Source organism: Uranotaenia lowii, chromosome 1, assembly GCF_029784155.1.
Source record: "Uranotaenia lowii strain MFRU-FL chromosome 1, ASM2978415v1, whole genome shotgun sequence".
NCBI lineage: Eukaryota > Metazoa > Arthropoda > Insecta > Diptera > Culicidae > Uranotaenia > Uranotaenia lowii.
In genome coordinates, this window is record NC_073691.1 from 31,263,130 (window position 1) to 31,284,495 (window position 21,366).

A 21,366-nucleotide genomic window follows, 5' to 3' on the forward strand; every position below is an offset into this window, starting at 1 on the left:
AATTGTTCGAATTGAGTCATATTTTTGTTAATTTTGTATGATAGTCCCCCTATTCTCTTCGGATCGATTCAAAAGTATTTTAGTAACCATCATCGACACCAAAAACTCTTACATATCAAATTTCAAATTGATCGTTTCAAAAACGATTAGATTGATGAAATACTTTCTATAAAAAAAATGAAGGTTATCTTATGACAATACACGAAAAAATTAAAAAAAATATTTATCTGCTTTTGCAAGAGAAAATCTTCTCTATTCTTGGTGTCTCCCATCGGCCGGCGCACACTTCTCTCAGTCATGATATGGATTAGTTTTCAAACTTATACATACGTTGTCAAATCTGTGTTTTCCTTCAATTTATGCTCAATTCGGTCCAATACTTCTATTTTCAAAGAAACTGAGGCCAGTTTAGTGGATACAGCTGTTTCGAAAGAACCAAAATATGATTTTTTAAACCACTTAAAAGCATTTTTAACCCTCCAAAGCTGTTCGGGTCAATATAACCCGAAGCACACATTTCAAACATCTTTATCATCATTCCAATATACTGAAGAACTGGGAATTTTGACAGACCAAGTATTCTCTATGAAAAATAATGACCAAATTAATATAATGTCATTGAAATCGGTTAACATTTACAGCCAGGAGAACGAAATCAAACCACAACTCAAATTTCCACGAAACGGATATTTAGCGAACGGCTTTGGAAGACTAGTGGAATGTCTGGTGACAAAATCTGACAATTACGAGGTAAAACCATCATGAAATTGAATTGAAAGTATAATCGGTTGGTATAGATCGTAGGTTGCGAAACATCACTCTTTTTAAGCTTTTAAAAACAGAGAAAACCAAAGTTTTCGTTTTGAAAATGGTTGGTTTTTCTCCACAGGAGCAGAATCTTTGACCCTTAACCGAAAATATTTACCGATCGTGTGCTTAACTCCAACGCATGATTTGAACTTTGTGGATATTTTTGACAGTGTTTGTATACTTTTCCACCAATTACGCAGAGATATTTTCTGAATAATCAACAGGTTTGCCAGCTATCGATTTGGTTACGATGGATTTTAAAGAAAAATGTGGATTTTTTTAATTTTTTTCTTGCATCGTTTGTATCTCGAAAATACGCTAATTTTAAAACAAAAAAAAATGGGACGCATAGTTCTTTTTACAGGCAAAAAAATGCTGTGTAAATTTTGTATGTTCGATAACTAGTAAATAAGCTATCAGCAAAATGTCCCATTTCTAAATGAGTTAAGTTTTACCTAGTATTTTATTTTTGTCTAGGAGTTTAAATAAAATTTAAAATGAAGTTTTCTTTGTTTCTCAACCTGATGTTTTCACTGTTTGTAAAATTCGTAGTCGAAATATTCAGAACCTTTTTACTACTTACGTGACCTCCTGGTGGTACTATACGGTTCCTGGTAGCTACTGGAAAGCGTATACTCGTGGGTGATGTTGTACTTGTGGGTGGTTGCTCGCTGCATATGCCCCGGAAGCTCTCCTTGGGCCCTCAGAGCCTGACTCCTGGGCGTAGATCGCTGATCTTGCGGCGCCGAGAACACAAAATTCCGACTGGTGGTCGACTGGGGCAATGGAGCCCGGGAGATTGTTGTGATTGCATCAAGCAATGCCACATCCAGATGCGGTTCCCGTTCTCGAACTCCCTCACCAATTTGGTTGTATCGACTGTTTTCGTTACTGTTGCTGTTACTGTTTTTTGCATTCACAAGTTTACTCTGCTGCCGGATGCTGGGTTCGATTTCCTGATCGACGTCCGAGTCTTCCGGTGCCGGCGGCTGTTGATCCTCGACGGCCTGCGTCGGTGCTTCCGTTACCTTCTGGAGCCGATTTTTGTTGTACAGTCGAGTTGAGGAAGTGAATGATGGGTTGATCACCCCCGGGGGTGGGGCCGGAGTTCGTCCTGGCAAAGTTTGTCCCGGACGGCGCTTGAACAGACTATTCACCCGAGTCGTGCTTTCTGTTGGGATGGAAGAGAAAGAAATATTTTTGATTAATAAGAATCCTGGTGAAATTGTAACAATTTCGTGGGCATATAAATAATAACCCCATTTTCCAATTATGTCCGAAAATGTATCTTGTATTGAGCATAATTCTTGATAATTAGAATTTGAATTAAATTGATCAAACTATTTGGAAAGTATCTCTGTTCCAAAAAAAAAAATCCAGAATCGATATGATCAACCAAATCATTCACGTTTTAGTAACAGTGAAATTGATCTTCAACGTGCTACACACATGTCGCTAAATTGCACTTCCATCGAGTGCATAATTCATCGGCGTTCATTGATAGTCGTCTGATCTTCCAACTATGCCTGATGGATTCGATAAGAGGGAAGGGAATGTGTAACGATGAAAAAGGAAGGTACCCTGGCCTGAGTGAGGATCGATCGATTAACTTAACGAACAGGTTTTGAACTAGGAAGTGAATGAGCTGGATATCTAGGCCTGGCTGCTATGCCACATAATTGACTAGGTATGCTACATTTTGCTGCTGATGCAAGAGGAGTTACATGAAGACCATACATATTAAGTGACCAGGTGGTTCGATTAACGCGGAAAGTAAGCACAGAGATCATTTATCATCGAAGACAGATAAGTTGTGCTGTGAATGTGCAGGAGATCCCAAAGCAAAAAATAGTAACCGTACTATAGGTTGTCATATTATATCTAAGTACGATTTTGACACAACCCTTCTCATTCCGGATGACAAAAGCTAATTCCTGCTGTGTGTTGTTGTTTACAGTTCAACTTAAAATTTTGTGTATCGTAAGCCCCAGTTTTCATCATTTTCGTGAAAATGAGAAGCAATTTCCAGGAAAAGTGCAAAAATATCGTGCCGAAATGGTGTACTTTCTCCAACATTTCAATGAACTGATTTTCCATCAGTTCACTACTCAAAGGGCACGATGGCTTGTTACCAATCAAAAAAAGTCCAGAGTATACCGAAGGAGATAAATCTGCAAAATTTTCCTCAAGTGAGACTGCTTGAAACTTTTTGGGCCCATTCCAAATCGTATTTGAAACAACATCTGAAGCCTGGAGTTTCAAAAGAAAACTTCGTCAAATAACTGTGAAAAAAGTGGTCAAAATCGTCGCAAATCCGCCTGAAGCTTATGAGCAGTCTTTGATAAAAAATTCGATAACTGGCCTACGGTTAAGTGGAATCTATTTTTTATTTATTCAGTGTAACACAACAACATAAAAGTGAAAAAAATAAATTGGTTCCTAAATTGTGTTTACACTGTTTATTTTGAATCGTGCTTATGAGACTAGTTAACTTTTCGGCTTTTTTCGTTGATCACAATGCCACTTACAGTGCTTGATTCTCATTCATTTACTAGTAATCTGGCCAAATTTTAGCTCATTTAAGTAAGTTTCCAGCGTGCGCTAGGAGTTTTAGTGAAAAAGTCCATTTTTCTTGAAAATCTTTGTAGATGTGTTCTAGCAAGCTATTGTTATTTAATATAATATGATGATATTCTATTGCACGGTGATTGGTAAGCATCTGTATGCATCTGTTTAAGATAGTCGATTTCATCAAATCGAAAAATATTAAAATTCATAAATTACCAGCTTGTACACAAAATTTACTTACAAGTTGAGAGTTAAAATCAGCAGTAAAAAGAAAAAAAAATTCCGAACAATATTTTCTTAAAAACCTAGAATTAATTCTTAAAACTTTGAATTTGATGTATAACACCTTCTTATCGCAACAGTGATAGCACAAAGTTATTGAAATATCTATGCAACAAATTTGATTTGATGAAAGATTTTCATTCAAGTTTTCTCCCCACTTACTTGTGCACAAATCTCTCCGCTTACACGCGCTTTGATATAGTAGAAGGTAATCATTTCAGATGCCACGTTTTGCAGGTTGCATAAAGTTAAACCTGAATGGGGACAACATTATGATTTGAAGAATGTTATATAAATGTCTGAATATCTTCGCTCGTACTGTTTCAATAATTCAGTGATGAATCAAATTTAAAGGTTTAATAAAGCTTTATTTTTTAGAAAAAATGGCATTGAATTTATTTTTTTCAATTCACTGCTGAATTTTAACTCTCAACTTGTGAGTAAATTTTTTGTACAAGTTGGTGGTTTATGAATTTTCAGTTTATTTTTTTCGTTTTGATTTAGTCGATTATATAAAACAGATCCATACAGATGCTTGACATTCCAATCACCGTGCATTAGAAAACCATCATTTTATATTAACAATTATTAATATTTGCCGAAAATTACTCAGTTAGAGGTCAATTATGCTATTTTTGTTGACGACCTGACGAATCTTTTAATTGTTTTCCTTAGTTCGATAAAATATAAGTCTGGTTAAATATCCTTCATTTTAGTTTCTTTCTATTGCCAGCTAAACTGAAACCATGTTAACGTATTTGAAGAATAACTTTTGTTCAAATGAAACGCTTGGATCTGTATGTTTGATGTTCCAAATTTTTCAAGCATTTAGTTACTACTCTAGGAAACAGAATTTTTTGACAATACGTTTCAATAATTAATTTTTGAAGGTTTTGTCGTCCTGAATTTAGATCATGTTTCAGAGTTTTTCTATTACCTCTAGTTTTAATAATGTGGCATGTGGAAATTTTATAATTGATCAGTTTTAAGTAAAGTCAATCTTTGATAACTGAAAAACTTAAACATGCTGAATGAATATTCAGTAAAGATTTTGATGATATTTACCATCCTTCAAAAATCGAGTATTCAGATCTTGCATAAAATATTTTAGTTTCAGAGTAACAACGCTTAAAAAACTCAATTCTTCAATTTTTAGATATTGCTATACTAAACATAACAACTATTTATGAAAGAAAGGTTTTTGAGTATTTGATATTGAAAAATTCAACTCATTCTACAACTTCGTTGAAGGTTGCCAAACAATTTGACTTATGCTTTAAAAATATCAAAGATTCCATTTGGTTAAATTCTTCTTTAAAATGTTGTTAAAATCCCGGTTTTTTAGCAGAATAGAGAAAAAATGACGGAATGGAAACTTACATTACTATTCACTCAGAAATTTATCATTATGTTAAAACCTTTATTTTTAAAGTCTTTATAATGTTTTATGGTTTAACCACAAAAGTGCTTGCATTTATTTAACGAGCCGCTCCCGAAAATTTTCAAAATCTTTATGGAATTTAGGAGGAAAAAATCAAAATCACAGTTTGAAGGATCAAGAGGTTCAGTGAAAGTTATAGAAAATTAAAAACTGAGAAATCCCGGAAGGTTTATCAGTCATATCGACTGTGATAAACAACATGTCTGCAAGAAAAACATACAAATCCTGTTGACTGCTGAAAGTTTTGGTTACCTGTGATATTAACGTCAGCTTCCGGAAGTTTCGGGTGAGATCAATCCATTTTTGTTTTTCATTATGATTTCAACTTTACAAACTGAACATAATCATATCTAGCATAAACATATGAAGCGTTTGGTAGGGAACTCCACGCTTTATTCCTCCCTTGTTCCTGTATCTTTTGCGTTTTACATCTCATGGTTGGCCTGGCCGTAGTGGTATCTGCAATGCATGTTCTATGTATCAGATACTATGTTGAAAAGAAAAATGAAGAACGCAAGTTTTTCATTTTCCAGGATGCCTACAAGTATTGGCCATGTTGGTGTTAGAAGAAGAAGAAGAAGAAGAAGTGCTTGCATTTATTTAACGAATTTTGCATATTTTTAAAAGTTATCTCGAAAAAAGAGCTGAACGAAAAAAAAAAACAATTTGGAATAATCGCCCCCAAATTATCAAAAATTAACTCTTTAATTTTTTCAACCTCGGAAAAATGTGTTGTTAACTTGTGTTATTTTTCTTCCGAAAATGTTCAGAAATGATTTGAGATTTTTATTTAAAAATCGACCACCCTTGAGAAGCCATTCGAAAAAAATCTGAATTTGATGAAAATATCATTAAACGAAAACTTAATTGAGGAACGTTCGTTACATTTCAAACCCATTTCATAGTCGAAAATGGAAAAATACAGAGAACAATCGCTTGAAAATGGTTTTAAAAATTCATTCTTATCTTTTGTAATACGATGTCTATTTTTCGACTGATTTGTCATAAAGTGATTTTTTTTTGTTATTTTGTTTTGCTTTATTCTTCTTATAATAAAATTTATCAAATAAAAAACACTTTATGATAAATTTATATATATTCCAATACCTCATCTATATATATAAAAAGCAATTATCTGTATGTTTGTTTGTCCTCTATAGACTCAGCCGTCTTAAGAGCTAGAGATCTGAAATTTGGCATGGATGCTTGTTAGGACCAGGAATGATGAAAAATGTTTTTAGATTTTTGGACGACCCCTTCTGAAGGGGGTCGTCCATACAAGACAAATATTGTTTTCACGTTATTGACGTTATTTTCCGTCGGATTGTGATGAAAATTTACACATGAGTGTTTTGAGAGACGAGCAATCGATTACAGTTATCAAATTTAGGGTTTGAGGTCGGCAAAAGGGGTCGTCCATATCCACTGATTAATGTTTTTGCGATATTGGCTTTATTTTACATTGGATTGTGATGAAAATTTGCACATGAGTGTTTTGAAAGACGAGCAATCGATTTAAAGTTTCGAATTGCGGATCAGAAGTCGGCTGAAGGAGTCGTCCATACCCAACTTTAATGTTTTTGCGATTTTGACGTTAATCTACATTGGATTGAGATGAAAATTTCCGTATAGGAGTTTTGAGGGACGCTCTTTTGCTTTCAGGTTTCAAATCTTGACTCAGGGGTCGGCAAAAGGGGTTATTATCTGTTCACTGTTTTTACGATATTCTCTTGATTGAGCATAGAATTGTAATTAAAATTGGCACATGGGAGTTCAACAGAAAAGATATTTGATTTCAGGTGTCAAGTTTGGAATCGTGGTCAAAAAAAGGCTGTCCATGTTAGTTGCTCACTGTTTTCGAGATATTGTCGTGATCATGCATCGGATTGAGATGAAAATGTTCAGATGAGGGTTATAAACTATGAGCAATTGACTCCAGGTAGCATGTTCCGTGTCAAGAGTCGGCGAAAGGGGCGTCTATATTCACTGATCACTGCTTTCAAGTTCCTGACGTTATCTATTATATAAAATTCTCTTGTAACGGTGTTTGTAGTACTACTCCTCCGAAATGATCCAACCGATTCAAATGAAATTATTTTTAGAATATTCTGTGGGCATGCGAATCGGTTTAAATCGAATAAAAACAACAAAAAGTCGCATCAACTGTCCGTAATCATTAAATTTGTAGTTTTTTAATCAAATAAAAGTCATGACATCCATTTTTTCGAGATTTTCGTTACTTTGGGCGCCGGGTGGGCGGTTTGTTATTCGTCTCTATGGTCGAGGCGTCGCGAACAAACGTCGTGAGAGGATAGTAACCAGGGCATAGCATACTGATTAGTGGAAATATTTGGGCGCCTATTTCTCAGACAAGCATACTTTCAACGCACGTGGCGGCGATAAGAAGCCTAGATGAGTTTTTTCCTTTTTGATTCCTAGCTTATTTGTACAGCACATATGAATAAATGAAGCCTAGATGTGACCCAGATTGATATTTTACCGATCAAATCAAAACCATTTAAACGGTTTTAAATATTAAAACTGTTTTTATTTCATGTTAATTGAATCAGCAATGGTTGTCTAAAAAAACATGAATTTGGTACTGCTGCCTATGAAAAAATGGTATGACTCTTTGCGGGCGATTGAAAAAAAGAATGTGGGAAGATTTACGTACGATTGAATAATCCAATACGCCTAGAAACAATTTTCGAACATGTACAAATGTGCTTAACTGAAGATAAATCAAGCGCCTTTAAATTTACAGAACAACAAAAAAATCCGTTGAAAAGGATCAGACACATGTATTGAACAAGAGCCTGTTCTTCAAGAAGGATTGAATAGGATTGATGTTTATTTAAAGGCCGAATGCAAAGAATTTTTTGCAACCGTATGTGTAAGTTGTCAATAATCTTAGAAGAATTTCCAGTTGAAAGGTACACTAGAGCGAATGCAAACGTTCAAAATTTACATAAAATGTTTACATTATTTCTTCATTTATAAATGGTTGGACCCAAACAAACAATGTGACTAAACAAACTCAACTTTTTCTAAAACTATTTACCGAAAAACTGTTTACAGGTTCACTGTTATCATACCCGGTGTTCCTCTATTGAGAGTTTCGATTTACAAAAAAAAAACACATATTTTTTAAGGCTTTGAGTTTCTTCAGTATGAAATTTTCCAGAAAATGATATGAACTCATGAAACCATCGTAGCCTGAACAGATTATTTCTTTTCGAACTATTTAGTTTTTTTTAAATCTGCTTTTCAATTTAATGTTATTGAAACTTGAAAATATTACATAGTCTTGAATCAAATCGCAGATCCCCACCAACAATGTTCAGGAAATTTTGAAATCAGAACATCATTTCGATCTTCAATTAAAAACATATTTTTTCTATTTTTAATACCAATCGTTTCCTAGGTTCATTGGGTTAAAGTTCATAGGAATGTAATTTGCTTTTTTTTTTCATATAAAAAAAGTAAATTGCAGTATACAAGATCGCCAGATTTTATGCCATGGCAAATGCTGTTTGGGAACACTTCAAGTTGAAATGTGTCATATCTATAAGTTCGGTATCTAGAAAAACTTTTTGAACATGATTTTGGTGAAAATATGTATATTAAATCAAACTACTTCGAGGGGTGAGGATGGTGAACAAAAAGTTGTCCCAAAACTAATTGGGAGCTAAAAGCGCTGCGTTAGTAATATTAATCCTAACGCAATGCTTTTAGCTCCCAAATACTCCGAAAATTGTCCCAATATTCAAAATTTTATTTTCATAAAGTTTCATATGCAATAAAATACAATCAATGAGAAACTTTTGATTTCGATTCAAACCTTAATGTTATTTCGAACAAAGTGGAATAATTCAACGAAATGGTATACAATAAATGAAACAAACATTTTATCAACATACAATTATTTATGGAAAAAGTTACAAAAAGTGATTTTTTTGCAATAGGCTTGCAAGTTGGACGATAACATCGAACTGAAAAAATAAAACCATTTTGCGACAAGAACCTGAAACCGGACCATTCGTTGATATACAAAAAAAATCTGAATGAAAGAAAAGTTAATAAAAAAGTATTCATGAAAGTTGCATGTAAGATTTATTGAAGGTTTTTTATTTGTTTATTTAAGAAAATACCCGTAGAACTGAATTAAAATTGAAAGGTTTTATTTCGATAGAATTAAGCAGGACAATTCGAGTAAACGGAAATGAGGGAAATCTGAAAAAAAAAACTAGAACATGTTTACAAAAGCGAGACGATTCACAACTCAATATTTCATAAATTTTAAAAGTTAATCAGCGAAGAAAAAATGGAAAATGGACGCGAAATTGAACAGGGTAAGACGAAGTTTACCGGGTCTGCTAGTTTTACATATAATTTGAAAATAAAAAAAGGGCACAAGGCCAATCAACCGTTTAATTCGAATTTCAAGTAATAGTAATAGTAGCGACTTTAAACACTAATGATTTTTTCCCCAAAATTGTCGAAAGAATGTTTCGAATTCATTTTCAAAACTCATTTTGACGTACCAATGATTTAAAGCGAAACGAAGTACGGGATCAGCTAGTTTTCAATAAATACATAAAAGGAATTTAAAGTTGAAAAATTGATTGATTTAAAAAAAAAAATAAGGTGTAAGAATAAATCACAATCAATAAATTTAATCGATTTTCTGTTTATCGTTTGTGTTCTGATTCCAGATATCAATTTTCAAATAAAAAACTTAATAGCTTTACATAAATTATTATCTTTAAAAATCTCAATGACAATCACAATTTTTTTTTATATTATTTAAATTCCAATTCTTTATTTTAGGATTTTCTGTCATAAAAGGAACACAAAGCCATACTAATTTAAAAAAAAAAAAGCAAAAGTCCTTATTCACAGATTTTTTAAAATTTATCTCAGGCGTTTGAAAGAAAAAAGATTTATTGTAAAAATGTGAATTCTTATGAAACAGCTAATGGAACCAATGCAATTTTTCGAAATTTCTTAAAATAGAGTGAAAATTTTGATATTGGCTGAAATTGTGAAAAATTTCGTGAAGGAAAACGATACGAACTTTGTAGCGGACTCAGGGGGGTTCCTCTGTCAGAAATTTTACTTGAAAAGCTTATTTAGCCTGAATGTTCCGGAGATGAACGAGACGAAAAATTTGAAAAAAAATATATATAGTACTAAATCCACCAATTCCACCATCTGTGGAATATGCAAATCGATAAGTGGTACATAACGTTTGGCACAATAAACTACCAAATATACCACAGAATGGCTGCAAAAGCGACCGTTTTTCTCCCATGACACTTTTAAAGGTAAATCAATGTTAATACTCCGTTTTGAATGGATCTGCAATCGTGCCATTAAACGAAAGTTGTGACGAATTAAGATAAAGTAAATATTGTTGATTTCTTGCAGAAAGTGGACTATCTTCAACACAATATATAATTTTGAGTTATTTTGAAAGTTAATCTCTAGGAAACGAAGAACGTCAACAAAAATAATTTTGATTAAGGAAAACTAGTTCATAGTGTGCAATATAGATGGCGCATAATCATTGAAGTGAATGTAATTATGCATCAGACGCTATCTCAAAAACTACTTGACAGATTGCCACAAAATTCTGCACATGTAAACGTTACTAAGTACGTACTAAGTCGTATCATTGCAAACTTCATCAATTTTCAACCATCGGCTCAAAACTAGTGCAACTAGTGACTTCATAACCTCTAATTTTAATAGGAAACATTTCTGCACAAATTCTGGTGATGCATTTTGAACTTTTTCAAATATTTTTGTTTTAAAGTAATAGGCGTTACCATATTTTAGGCTATGTTTTGCTAGTCCTGATCCCCCAACTTTGATTGTTTGAAAAATTGTAATGTACTGATAAAAAAAAAGTTTTTAATAAATGATGATGGCTATTAAACTATTTTCTTCTAAAATCTTTTCAAGATGCCTGAATTAAACTGAGTGTTATAATAAGAAAATTTATTGCTCTGTCCTGATTCTTAAGCATGTAAAAAGAATGATGGAAATTCCTAATAGAGTGATTTCTAGCTCAAGTTTTTTTCTTCTAATTCTTGAGGTTAAAGTTCAAAAGAGTAGCTATGAAACACTGGTTCCAACCCCGAACAGATAGCCCCAATAAGTGTGTCGAACCCAAGAGGGAACAAACCAGCTGCCTCTATTAGTTAGTATGTTGGCACCCAGTTATGTAACCTTCGAATGTCCAAAAGGTCCAAATGGAGACCCAACGAACTGGACCTGGACTTGGACCTGAGGGGGAAGGCAACAAAAACCAGCTAGCGCAATGTGGGTCTCCTATTCATGAACTCCCCATGAAGTTAGTAGTTCAGTTCACTGCCCCAACTTGGAACCGGATTTCTTCGGGGGATAGGAGCAACTTTTGAGGCGTCTGTTAGCGAAGCCAGTTTGATCCCGGGGAATTTGTGTTTGTAGTTCGATAGGTCTCGATAGTTGAATTTGAGATATTCATTACAAGCAATATACTTTATTTCAATTATTTTGAGATTGAGAAAACTATCGTTAAAATTGAAACAAAGAGGAAATCAGTCTAATAAAACCATAAAATCATCCCGTTTCAATGGCATCAAGCATCTTAAACTTCATCAGTTCCAACTGTCTAACGCAGCGCACGAGCAATCGTCCAACGCGTTTTTTTTTCAAGGCAAGCAGGTCTTAATTTGAATAAAATTCAGCTTAAAATATCAAGAGTCAATCTCTATTGCCCCCACTTATGAGGTGGGTAGGTAGCACGTCGAGAGATGCTAACAACAAATCAAGCGCATAGAAGAAAAATCGCGACGCGACGCCATATGTTAAAACCCACTTAGGAATTTCATGCGCAACCGCGACGCGTATACAAGGATGAGTTTCCTGCGTTCGTTGGTCGAAAGATTAAGCCTTCTCGAAGAAGATGAATCAGTGAGTCGCTGGAAGGAGATTTTAATCTGTTGTAGCGTGCATACATGAGATCAGCTTTGCATCTTGATCATCCGGCCTATGGACGATCACGTCTCGATGATAAGTGGTTTGACCTTTCAGGTTGAAATTCGGAATTTAAAGAAACTAAGATTGAAAGATCTGAGATTTGTATCTAAATTCTAAATTTTGAATGTTTGATTTAAAAATATTCCGGAAATTAATCAACCAAACTTGTATAGTACTGACCTTAGAGCATATGTAATTATTTTTCAATCATTGCTAAAAACACAATGCTTGATCGAATCCATTGAAAAACATGAATAGAGACGTTGCATTTTTCTTCCATTCGTGATTGAATCCATCCGCCACTCGATTGACTGATGACATTCACTTTGGCAAATTTTTTTTTTTGGTTGCTCGATCATCGAACAAAGATGAGATGCCGATGTCGGAGATCCCCCCTAACCATTGATGCATATATCATTACGAAGAGGATGCTGCTTCTTCTGGCGTTGCTAGGGGGTTGTACCAATTCGTCCGAAAAAAAAAGATTGAAGAATGAAGCATCAGTTGACCATTCGAGTGACGAAACCCTCCATTCAACATACCTACAGATATTTCATATTTAAGAGATCGTGCAACCTCCCTCCAGCGGAAAGCTAGCAATCAAGTGTGACTTGTGGACCCTCGAGCAACGTCCACAAAATTATGAGCCCGGGTCAAGATGCTGGGGACTCATTCGTCAACTTGTACATAGAAGCACATTTTCAGCTCCATGAGCTGAGGATCACCTCAAAGATTGAAGCTGAATGACAAAATGGGACGGCAACGACAAAAAAAAGAGCGCACGCGATACTGAAAATGAACGTGACTGTGGATGATTTGAATGGGTATTACATAAATTTCTTTGGGAGTTTACAACAAATTTTTGTATATGTATTACTGCTTTTATTGTTTCAAAAAAATCAAAAGACATAAATAATCCCCAATTATAAATCATGCAATCTTTAAAATTCTAGCTGAAAACGTAAACCGAAAAAGAAACATGCATTTGCGATGGCCAACCAAGGCAATAAATTCGGACACCACAAATAAAAAGCGGGCGGTCCAAAACCTTGGGTCATGTTGTTCATGTCATTGTCTCTTCATATTGGGAGGTCCGACTGTTTTGAATCAGCGGTGGTTAATTTATAGCTGAAATTTTACATGCAGTGGAAGCCTTCATAAGATTTTAACCGAAGAGAATTCTCATTGATGAAGTAAATATCAACAACGAGAACCATACTAATTAAAACGACAGAAAAATTCTTTTCCAAGCATATCCGCAATTCGAGGTGATTTATGGAAAAATATGTACAAAATCAGTAACTTTAAGACATATTTTTTTATTAATTAAAAACACTTTAGAATATTTATTCTTAGAACAATATTTCAATAAATCTGTTGCTTAAAACAATTGAAGATAAGAGAGTCGTTAAATGAGGAGATGTACCGGACATAGGTGAATATTCTTTTGAACAAATATTTATACGATCGAATATTTTATCAATTAAAAAAACAAGAGCGTTTATTTAAATCGTCTTCTATTTATTCCGTCAATTTTCTCCCCTCATGTTTTGTGAGGGACATTTAGTTGTGTAAAGTAAAAGTTTTTCGAGTTCCATGGAAACATCTGATTGTTTTTGAAATGTTATTTATGATTGTATATCTATATATATAAAAAGCAATTATCTGTATGTTTGTTTGTTTGTTTGTTTGTTTGTTTGTTTGTTTGTTTGTTTGTTTGTTTGTTTGTTTGTTTGTCCTCTATAGACTCAGCCGTCTTAAGAGCTAGAGATCTGAAATTTGGCATGGATGCTCATTAGGACCAGGAATGATGAAAAATGTTTTTAGATTTTTGGACGACCCCTCCTGAAGGGGGTCGTCCATACAAGACAAATATTGTTTTCACGTTATTGACGTTATTTTCCGTCGGATTTTGATGAAATTTGCACATGAGTGTTTTGAGAGACGAGCAATCGATTACAGTTATCAAATTTAGGGTCAGGGGTCGGCCATATGCACTGATTAATGTTTTTGCGATATTGGTGTTAATATAAATACACCGAATTGTGATGAAAATTTGCACATGAGTGTTTTGAAAGACGAGCAATCGATTTCAAGTTTCGAATTGCGGATCAGAAGTCGGCTGAAGGAGTCGTCCATACCCAACTTTAGTGTTTTTTTGCGATTTTGACGTTATTCTACATTGGATTGAGATGAAAATTTCCGCATAGGAGTTTTGAGGGACGCTCTTTTGCTTTCAGGTTTCAAATCTTGACTCAGGGGTCGGCAAAAGGGGTTATTATCTGTTCATTGTTTTTACGATATTCTCTTGATTGAGCATAGAATTGTAATGAAAATTGGCACATGGGAGTTTAACAGAAAAGATAATTGATTTCAGGTGTCAAGTTTTGAATCGTGGTCAAAAAAAGGCCGTCCATGTTAGTTGCTCACTGTTTTCGCAATATTGTCGTGATCATGCATCGGATTGAGATGAAAATGTTCAGATGAGGGTTATAAACTATGAGCAATTGACTTCAGGTAGCATGTTCCGTGTCAAGGGTCGGCGAAAGGGGCGTCTATATTCACTGATCACTGTTTTCAAGTTCCTGACGTTATTTTACAAATAATTTTAAAAGAAAAAATGGCAAAAGGGAGTTTTGAGGAACGTAAAATTGGTTTCAATTATCGAAATTCGGGCCATGGGACAGAAAAAGAAGGTTACATTGAAAGTTCAGTGTTTTGTGCAATAATTTTGTTGGAGGCAGTTTATTGATACCAATTTAAGTGTGAAGGTCAAGCAAAAGAGTCGTGCACACAAACAAATAGTACATGTTTCTGCCATAATGTCTAGATTTTACAACCGATCGAGAAGAAAACACTCTCACATAAATTAAAATAAAAAGCCTATCAACCGTTTAATTTGAATTTCAAGTAATAGTAATAGTAGCGACTTAAAACACTGTTGAATTTTTTCTTCAAAATTGTCGAAAGAATGTTTCGAATTCATTTTCTAAACTCATTTTGACGTACCAATGATTTAAAGCGAAACGAAGTTCGTACGGGATCAGCTAGTTTGATATTAAATTGAACTAGATGAAGGTTGATTTTGAATAAGATAGCTCCAGGATAATTGTTAGAAAGAACGATGATCCTTAAACCTTAAGCAAACAATACTTTCTACCACACGTATCCACACAACCGGGCAATTCTTAGCGATTTTTTTTTAATTAATTGGAAAATATAAGGCAAACCTGAACAAAATCTGGGCATTATTCAAGAACAAGGTTGCCGTATTGCCCGGTTTTATCCGGGTTTGCCCTGGTATTAAATACAAAATTTGAAAAAAGTCTAATCCAGTTGCTTGGATTTTTATTTTAAAAAATCACTGATTTTTCTAAGAAAATTTCACATTTTTTGCTAAAACAAAAAAAAAATCAAATTTCTATGTAAAAATTTCCTTTCATGCGTCAGAAACGATTTTTTTAAAGCAAGTTTCATAAAAATAATCATGAAAGGTTTTTTGAAAGCATAAAATACGATTTAAAAACTGCTGATGCATTATAATGAAAGTATTTTTTGTCGTGAGTTTTTTGTTCTTTTTTGTGTTGAGTTATTTCAAGGTTTTGACCAAATTTTCCGGATATCACCCGTATTTTTGGTTGACAATTTTCAAATCAAATGCTCGGAATATTCCAGGTTTTTAAATAAAATTGCCTGGATTTTGCAGGCCCGGATACCTGCTGGAATAATACAGGCAACCTTTTTCTAGAATTTACTATAAAAAACATACAAGCATTTAATTTGAAAGTAAGATTGATTTAAAAGATGTAAACTAACTCTAGAAAAAATCCGAGCAAAAATTTTAGTAGGTATATTTTGCAACAAACTTTGTCAAACGCTTCATACACCGTCAAACGTGACATATTGCAAAAGCAGGGTTAGATGCAACATTTGTATATAACAACACTAATTCAATTTTATTTCAATATACTGTAATAAAGAAATCATTGAATGATAACAAATTGATGATGACATAGTTTTTATCATCGTGAAAGTGTTTTTGAAAGTTTTAGATTCTTTTAAAAAATTTAAAAAATTGAGCAATAGATGTACACATTTTTACATTTTTCGATAACGTAAAAAACACTACCCAGTATGAAGGATTGGCTTAATTAAATAACCTACAAATTTTATTTTGGTTTCATTATCCTTTACCAACACTGTTGGTGTAAAAATATTTTTCGGACAATCACCAATTTTTTAAAAATAAATATTTTTATAATTCAGTGACCTGTCTGAGGCAAAGTGCGACAAAATGTAAATCAGAACTAAACCTCATGAATCTCGATTCCATATGCTAGGATATGATTGTTTTGCATTACGCGTTTGTTAACTTTAAAACTTCATCTATTCTCAGATTTATTTTCATGATTTAAGCTAATAGAATATTTTGTAGTATTTTTTACTCCTAAATGTATGCCGCAAATTTACACTGTTTCCATTCAAAACATTTTTGACAGAAAAATGTAAAATTCAATTTGAACAAAACAAAAAATTACTGCAATTGGTGCTTTATGCGTTATGACATCCCAAATGTATCAAAAACTATGAATTTTCAAACGTTTTCATTTGATATTTCATTTATAACAGAGTTTGTTGCAACTTACCCCTTTTTCTTAGTAGGGTAAAAATCGCATGTTTTTGTAAATTTAAAAATAACTGGTAAACCAATAATTTTTCTGACTATGTCAATTTAGTGTCCCATCAACCTTTAAACTTTTCATAAGTGGTATGATTATCTGTGCACATTAAGATTTAAGAAGCCATTGAAGTTGAAAAATGTTGCATGTTGCCCCAGTTGACGGTACATTATAGAAATCATCGCATAAAACTCGAAAAAACAGCATTTACCTACCAAAGCGGAGGCAATATACATACACTTTTTTTTTCTTCTTGGCTTGGGCGATAAGAACTATACAAATTTGAAAATATTCAAAACCTTATTCGTACATCCTGAAAGTATGCGTGAGAGCGCATGTCTTTATCTCAGTGCATGCAATTCGTTGCCACCGACAATATTTGCTGCTTCTCTCATTTCGGAATTTTCCCCACTGAACCATCTGATTTTCATCAAAGTGGTTGCACTGCTTATCGCAGAGAGAACAACAAGGGTTTTTTCTCACTTGAATCCCGCGAAGGAAAATAAATTTGTAAACATGGCGGACTTTTTATCCTATTCGACTTATACCGACTTTAGGTAACGATTTTTACGATCGTTTGCTTGTTTGGTAGAAATTGCGATTCTCATTAAAATTGTTAACGATGAACACAAAAACTAAAACTTTTTTACATGAAATTTGAGCTTTCTACTTGAATTGGCAAATAATGTGAAAAATCTCGGGTAAAACCTCTGAAGTTTTTAAAAATAGCTTGGCATCTTGTTCATGTTTGACTTATTTTGAATTCTTAATTCAATTATTGAGCAAGCCCTGATATATCCAAGACAATCTGGAATAAACTATGATAAAGATATAAAACGAAATTTATCAGCATTCTCCAGATTTATCTTAAGTGAAAAATACACGGATACACTTAAGATTTTTTACTAACCGTACTTTTTGTCAGCTTTCCCAACATTACTTTTGAATATTTTAAAAATTATCCGACATAATTTGGAAAATTTGACAAGTCTGTTATTGTACAGTTTTTAACAAATATTCGGGCTTTTAGGCCTATTCATCCGAATACTTATCTCAACTATTCGGTGAGCTGAATATTCGGCAAAACGGCTTTTTGGTAGTATTTAGCGCCGAATACACGCCGGCTGAATATTCGGTACCAATGAAATTTTCTTCGCAGATCAAATGTCGACTCATATGGGTTGTTCCTTAAGCATTTTTAAGTATTCTAGCAAAATTTGAGATCTTTTGAATCTATCTCCAATCTGCTCAGTGATTTTTTTGCGAAAAAAGTAAATTTTTCTTGAAAGTTTCCTTTTAAGGACTCTAGCAAGCCTTTTGGTATAAAATGATAATTTTAAAACGCATAGTTGTTGATATTACAGATATATTAATAACTGCAATATATAGTTTCTGATGTACGAAACGTCTACTATTAAAATATTGCGTAGTGGTTGTTGCAATATAAAGCTAGCAAGTCTGAAGTTTTTGAACAGTTCTGTTTATGGGATAAAAATTTAAACGAGTTACAATACTTTAGGGTTTGACCTAAAAAAAAGATCCTTATAGAAATTTTAATGAATGTCTCCATATGAAAAACAAACTTCATGTTCATCAGTCAGTAAATATATTTCAATCTAAAATTCAAAACAATATCGTAAGATTATGTTTTCAAAACACCATTTCATTCTATTTTTTTGTCAAACATTCATTGACTAGCGTAACTAACCATCGATAGAACTTTTCAACAACATCAGACATGCCAGCTTTATATTTTAACAATCACTCTGCATAACTTCAATAATCGGTTTTGCGTCGTAACTGAAATAATTCAGTATGCATTGAAAAAGTCCAAAAAACTGTATCTGCAAAATTGTCAACAAAAATCTCTTGAAAAATCTGAATAAAAAAACATGGAATACACATAATTTTCAAAGGTTTCAAATAACTTAAAAAAAGAAAAAAAGGGTTAAATTTAAATGATCAATAATTGTTCAATCTTTTTGCATCGTTTAAAGTATTTTAGTATGAAATTTACAAATATTTTATTACAGTTACATTCATTTTTAAATATGTCCTTCTGATTGGTTTTGGGATTAGATGAAGGATATAAAATTAATAAAGTTTTTAAATGAGTTTAATAAAATTAAAGATGAATTGGATAACACTGAAGAAAAATGAAATAAATTAAATTTTATTGACAGTGTTTTATAATTAAGCAACACTAAGCAAAACAAACAAAGAAAAGTCAGTCATTGATCTATTCTTATGAGCAAAAGACATGTCTGAGTGAATCTCTGAATTTCAATTCGTAAGAATCGTAAAATCACGGCAATTGGGATGAACGTTTGCAGGAGAGTGATTTGATATTTTAACAAATAACGCTTTTATCTAATACCGTCAAGCGGGGCATCATGCAACAGCAGGGTTAGACGAAACATCTGCGTACCACAAATATAATGTACTAAAGTTATTATTCAATGATGACAAAATGCTGGGGACATAACTTCTCACATCGCCAGATAATTTTTAATAGTTTTGATACTCATTGAAAATTTAAAAAATCGAGCAATAGATATGGATTATGGATATGGATTGGCTTAAGGATTTCAGCAAGTAGAATTTTTTGAAGTATTCCTCACCCCTAAATGTATGCAGCACCTATATGTTTTTCTTCAAAAACATTTTGGTCAGACAAAAATTAAAATTTAATTCGAACAAAAATTACTGCAATTGATGCTTTATGCTTTATGCCATCGAAAATATTACAAAAACAATAAATTTTCAAACGTTTGAATTTGATTTTTCATCAAAATCAAAGTTTGTTGCAACTTACCTTTTTTTCTTAGTAGAGTGAAAAACACATGTTTTTGTAAAATAAAAAAAACTGGTGAAATAAAAAAAACATTAATACTTCAATTTGATGTCCCAGCAACCTCCAAAAATTTGATGTACAGTCGGTATGATTGTCTGTGGACATAAGTTTTGAGAAGCTATTGAAGTTGAAAAGTGTTGCATGTTAGGTCAAGTAACACAGTTTGTGGTGGTTGTTGGAATTAATTTTTTTTAACTTTTATTCGCTATAATTTCTCAGTTTTCAATTTTTAGTCAGTGATGACAATAATTTTATCCATAATTTTTTTTTTTTATCTTTCATGAATAATTGGTAAAAAAAAACTTCAGCGTTTGAGAAAAAAAATTATCGTGTGAGTTGTTTTAAATCAACATAATGTTATTGTGTTTAACATATAACATATATTTAGTGATTTTCTCATATTTTAAGAATTTTATTTAGCTTTAACGTTCAAAAGAAAATTATAAATATGTTTTCGAAAAATGTATGGAAAATGGCCAAATACACCAACTCAAAAGCTCGTTTCCTCAAAATTAGCATCCCTTTGGCCTCAATGGGACTCATTTATTCACAATGAAGACTTAAAGTTCAGTTATGGACATAATTTTTACGTCTTTTTCATGGCATTTCAGTGAAAACTTAACCATCTTTATGACACGAACTGTACTTTCTCGAAACGATATCTCAGGAACGATAAAAGCTAGATACATGAAATTTCTGACCTCTCCTAAAATGAGAAGCTTTTCAATTTTTCATTTTATGATTTTTGAGTAGGGTTACCAGAATCACCCATCAAAGGAAAAGGAAAATTAGCGGGTATATGTAGGTCATATAGACCCAGATTATTGAAATGATTATAAAATAAAAACTACGGAATCGATTTTCATGAACACTACCCCTTTGATATTATCTAAATGTTTGCTTTCTTATGCTTTTTTGAGTTGAGTTTGAGTTGAATCTTGATTGAGATGAGTTTGAATAGATTAACAGCTCAAATCCTAATAATAAAAGTGCTTGGTTTAACAAATTACAGCTGGTTATTTGAAAAGTTCATTAATTTTTTTTGATGATTTCTATAGATATATTTTTATTAGGATCAAGAAATGTTGACGAAAAAATTGTCGTTCTGTTCAATCGCATTCAATATCAACCGATACTGATGAATCTATAATGAAGAGACTGATAAGGTGATCAATTCTATTTTTAAACCTTAAAATTTCAACATATTGATGACAAATTTTAGGTATATCGACTGAATTATCTCAAGAATTAGTAATCTGTACATTTAATCCATTTTCTGTTAAAATACGGCTCAGGAATATCTGAAACATCTCGTTGCATGTTTTTCGATGTTTTTAATTTGATAAAAATATCTCCAAAAAATAATATTTATTAAGTTTCCATTGGTTTTTATAGATTACTAGCTGACCCAGTAAACTTCGTTTTACCCGTTACTCAATTAATCGTTGAAAAATGTTTACAGTTCTTTAACTTCTTCGTGCTCGTGAATCAGTTTTTGTGAAAATCGTCTTCAAGTTGTTCGAGTTTTGTCCCGTTTCTAGTTGATTTTGTATAGGAGCTCCCCTACCTTAAAAAGAAATAATCTCGAAATTACCATCTCTGGTCCGAAAACCTCTTGGATACCACATTTCACTTAATTCCGACCGACCATTTATACGTGGTGTTCATACAATGGTGTTACATAGAAAACGTCTCCATTTTTTTTA

The 21,366-nt window shown here is 32.9% G+C and overlaps 1 protein-coding gene across 2 annotated transcripts in view; it reads right to left on the reverse strand.

Annotated features, from left to right (window-relative positions):
* Positions 1 to 21,366, reverse strand: part of LOC129746674 (mucin-5AC-like) — a 267,526-nt gene that overhangs the window by 8,036 nt on the left and 238,124 nt on the right. For both annotated transcript variants that reach the window (XM_055740621.1, XM_055740548.1), the window contains exon 11: positions 1,394 to 1,981. In XM_055740621.1, coding sequence (XP_055596596.1) covers positions 1,394 to 1,981 — 588 coding nt within the window. The remainder of the gene's footprint in view (positions 1 to 1,393; positions 1,982 to 21,366) is intronic.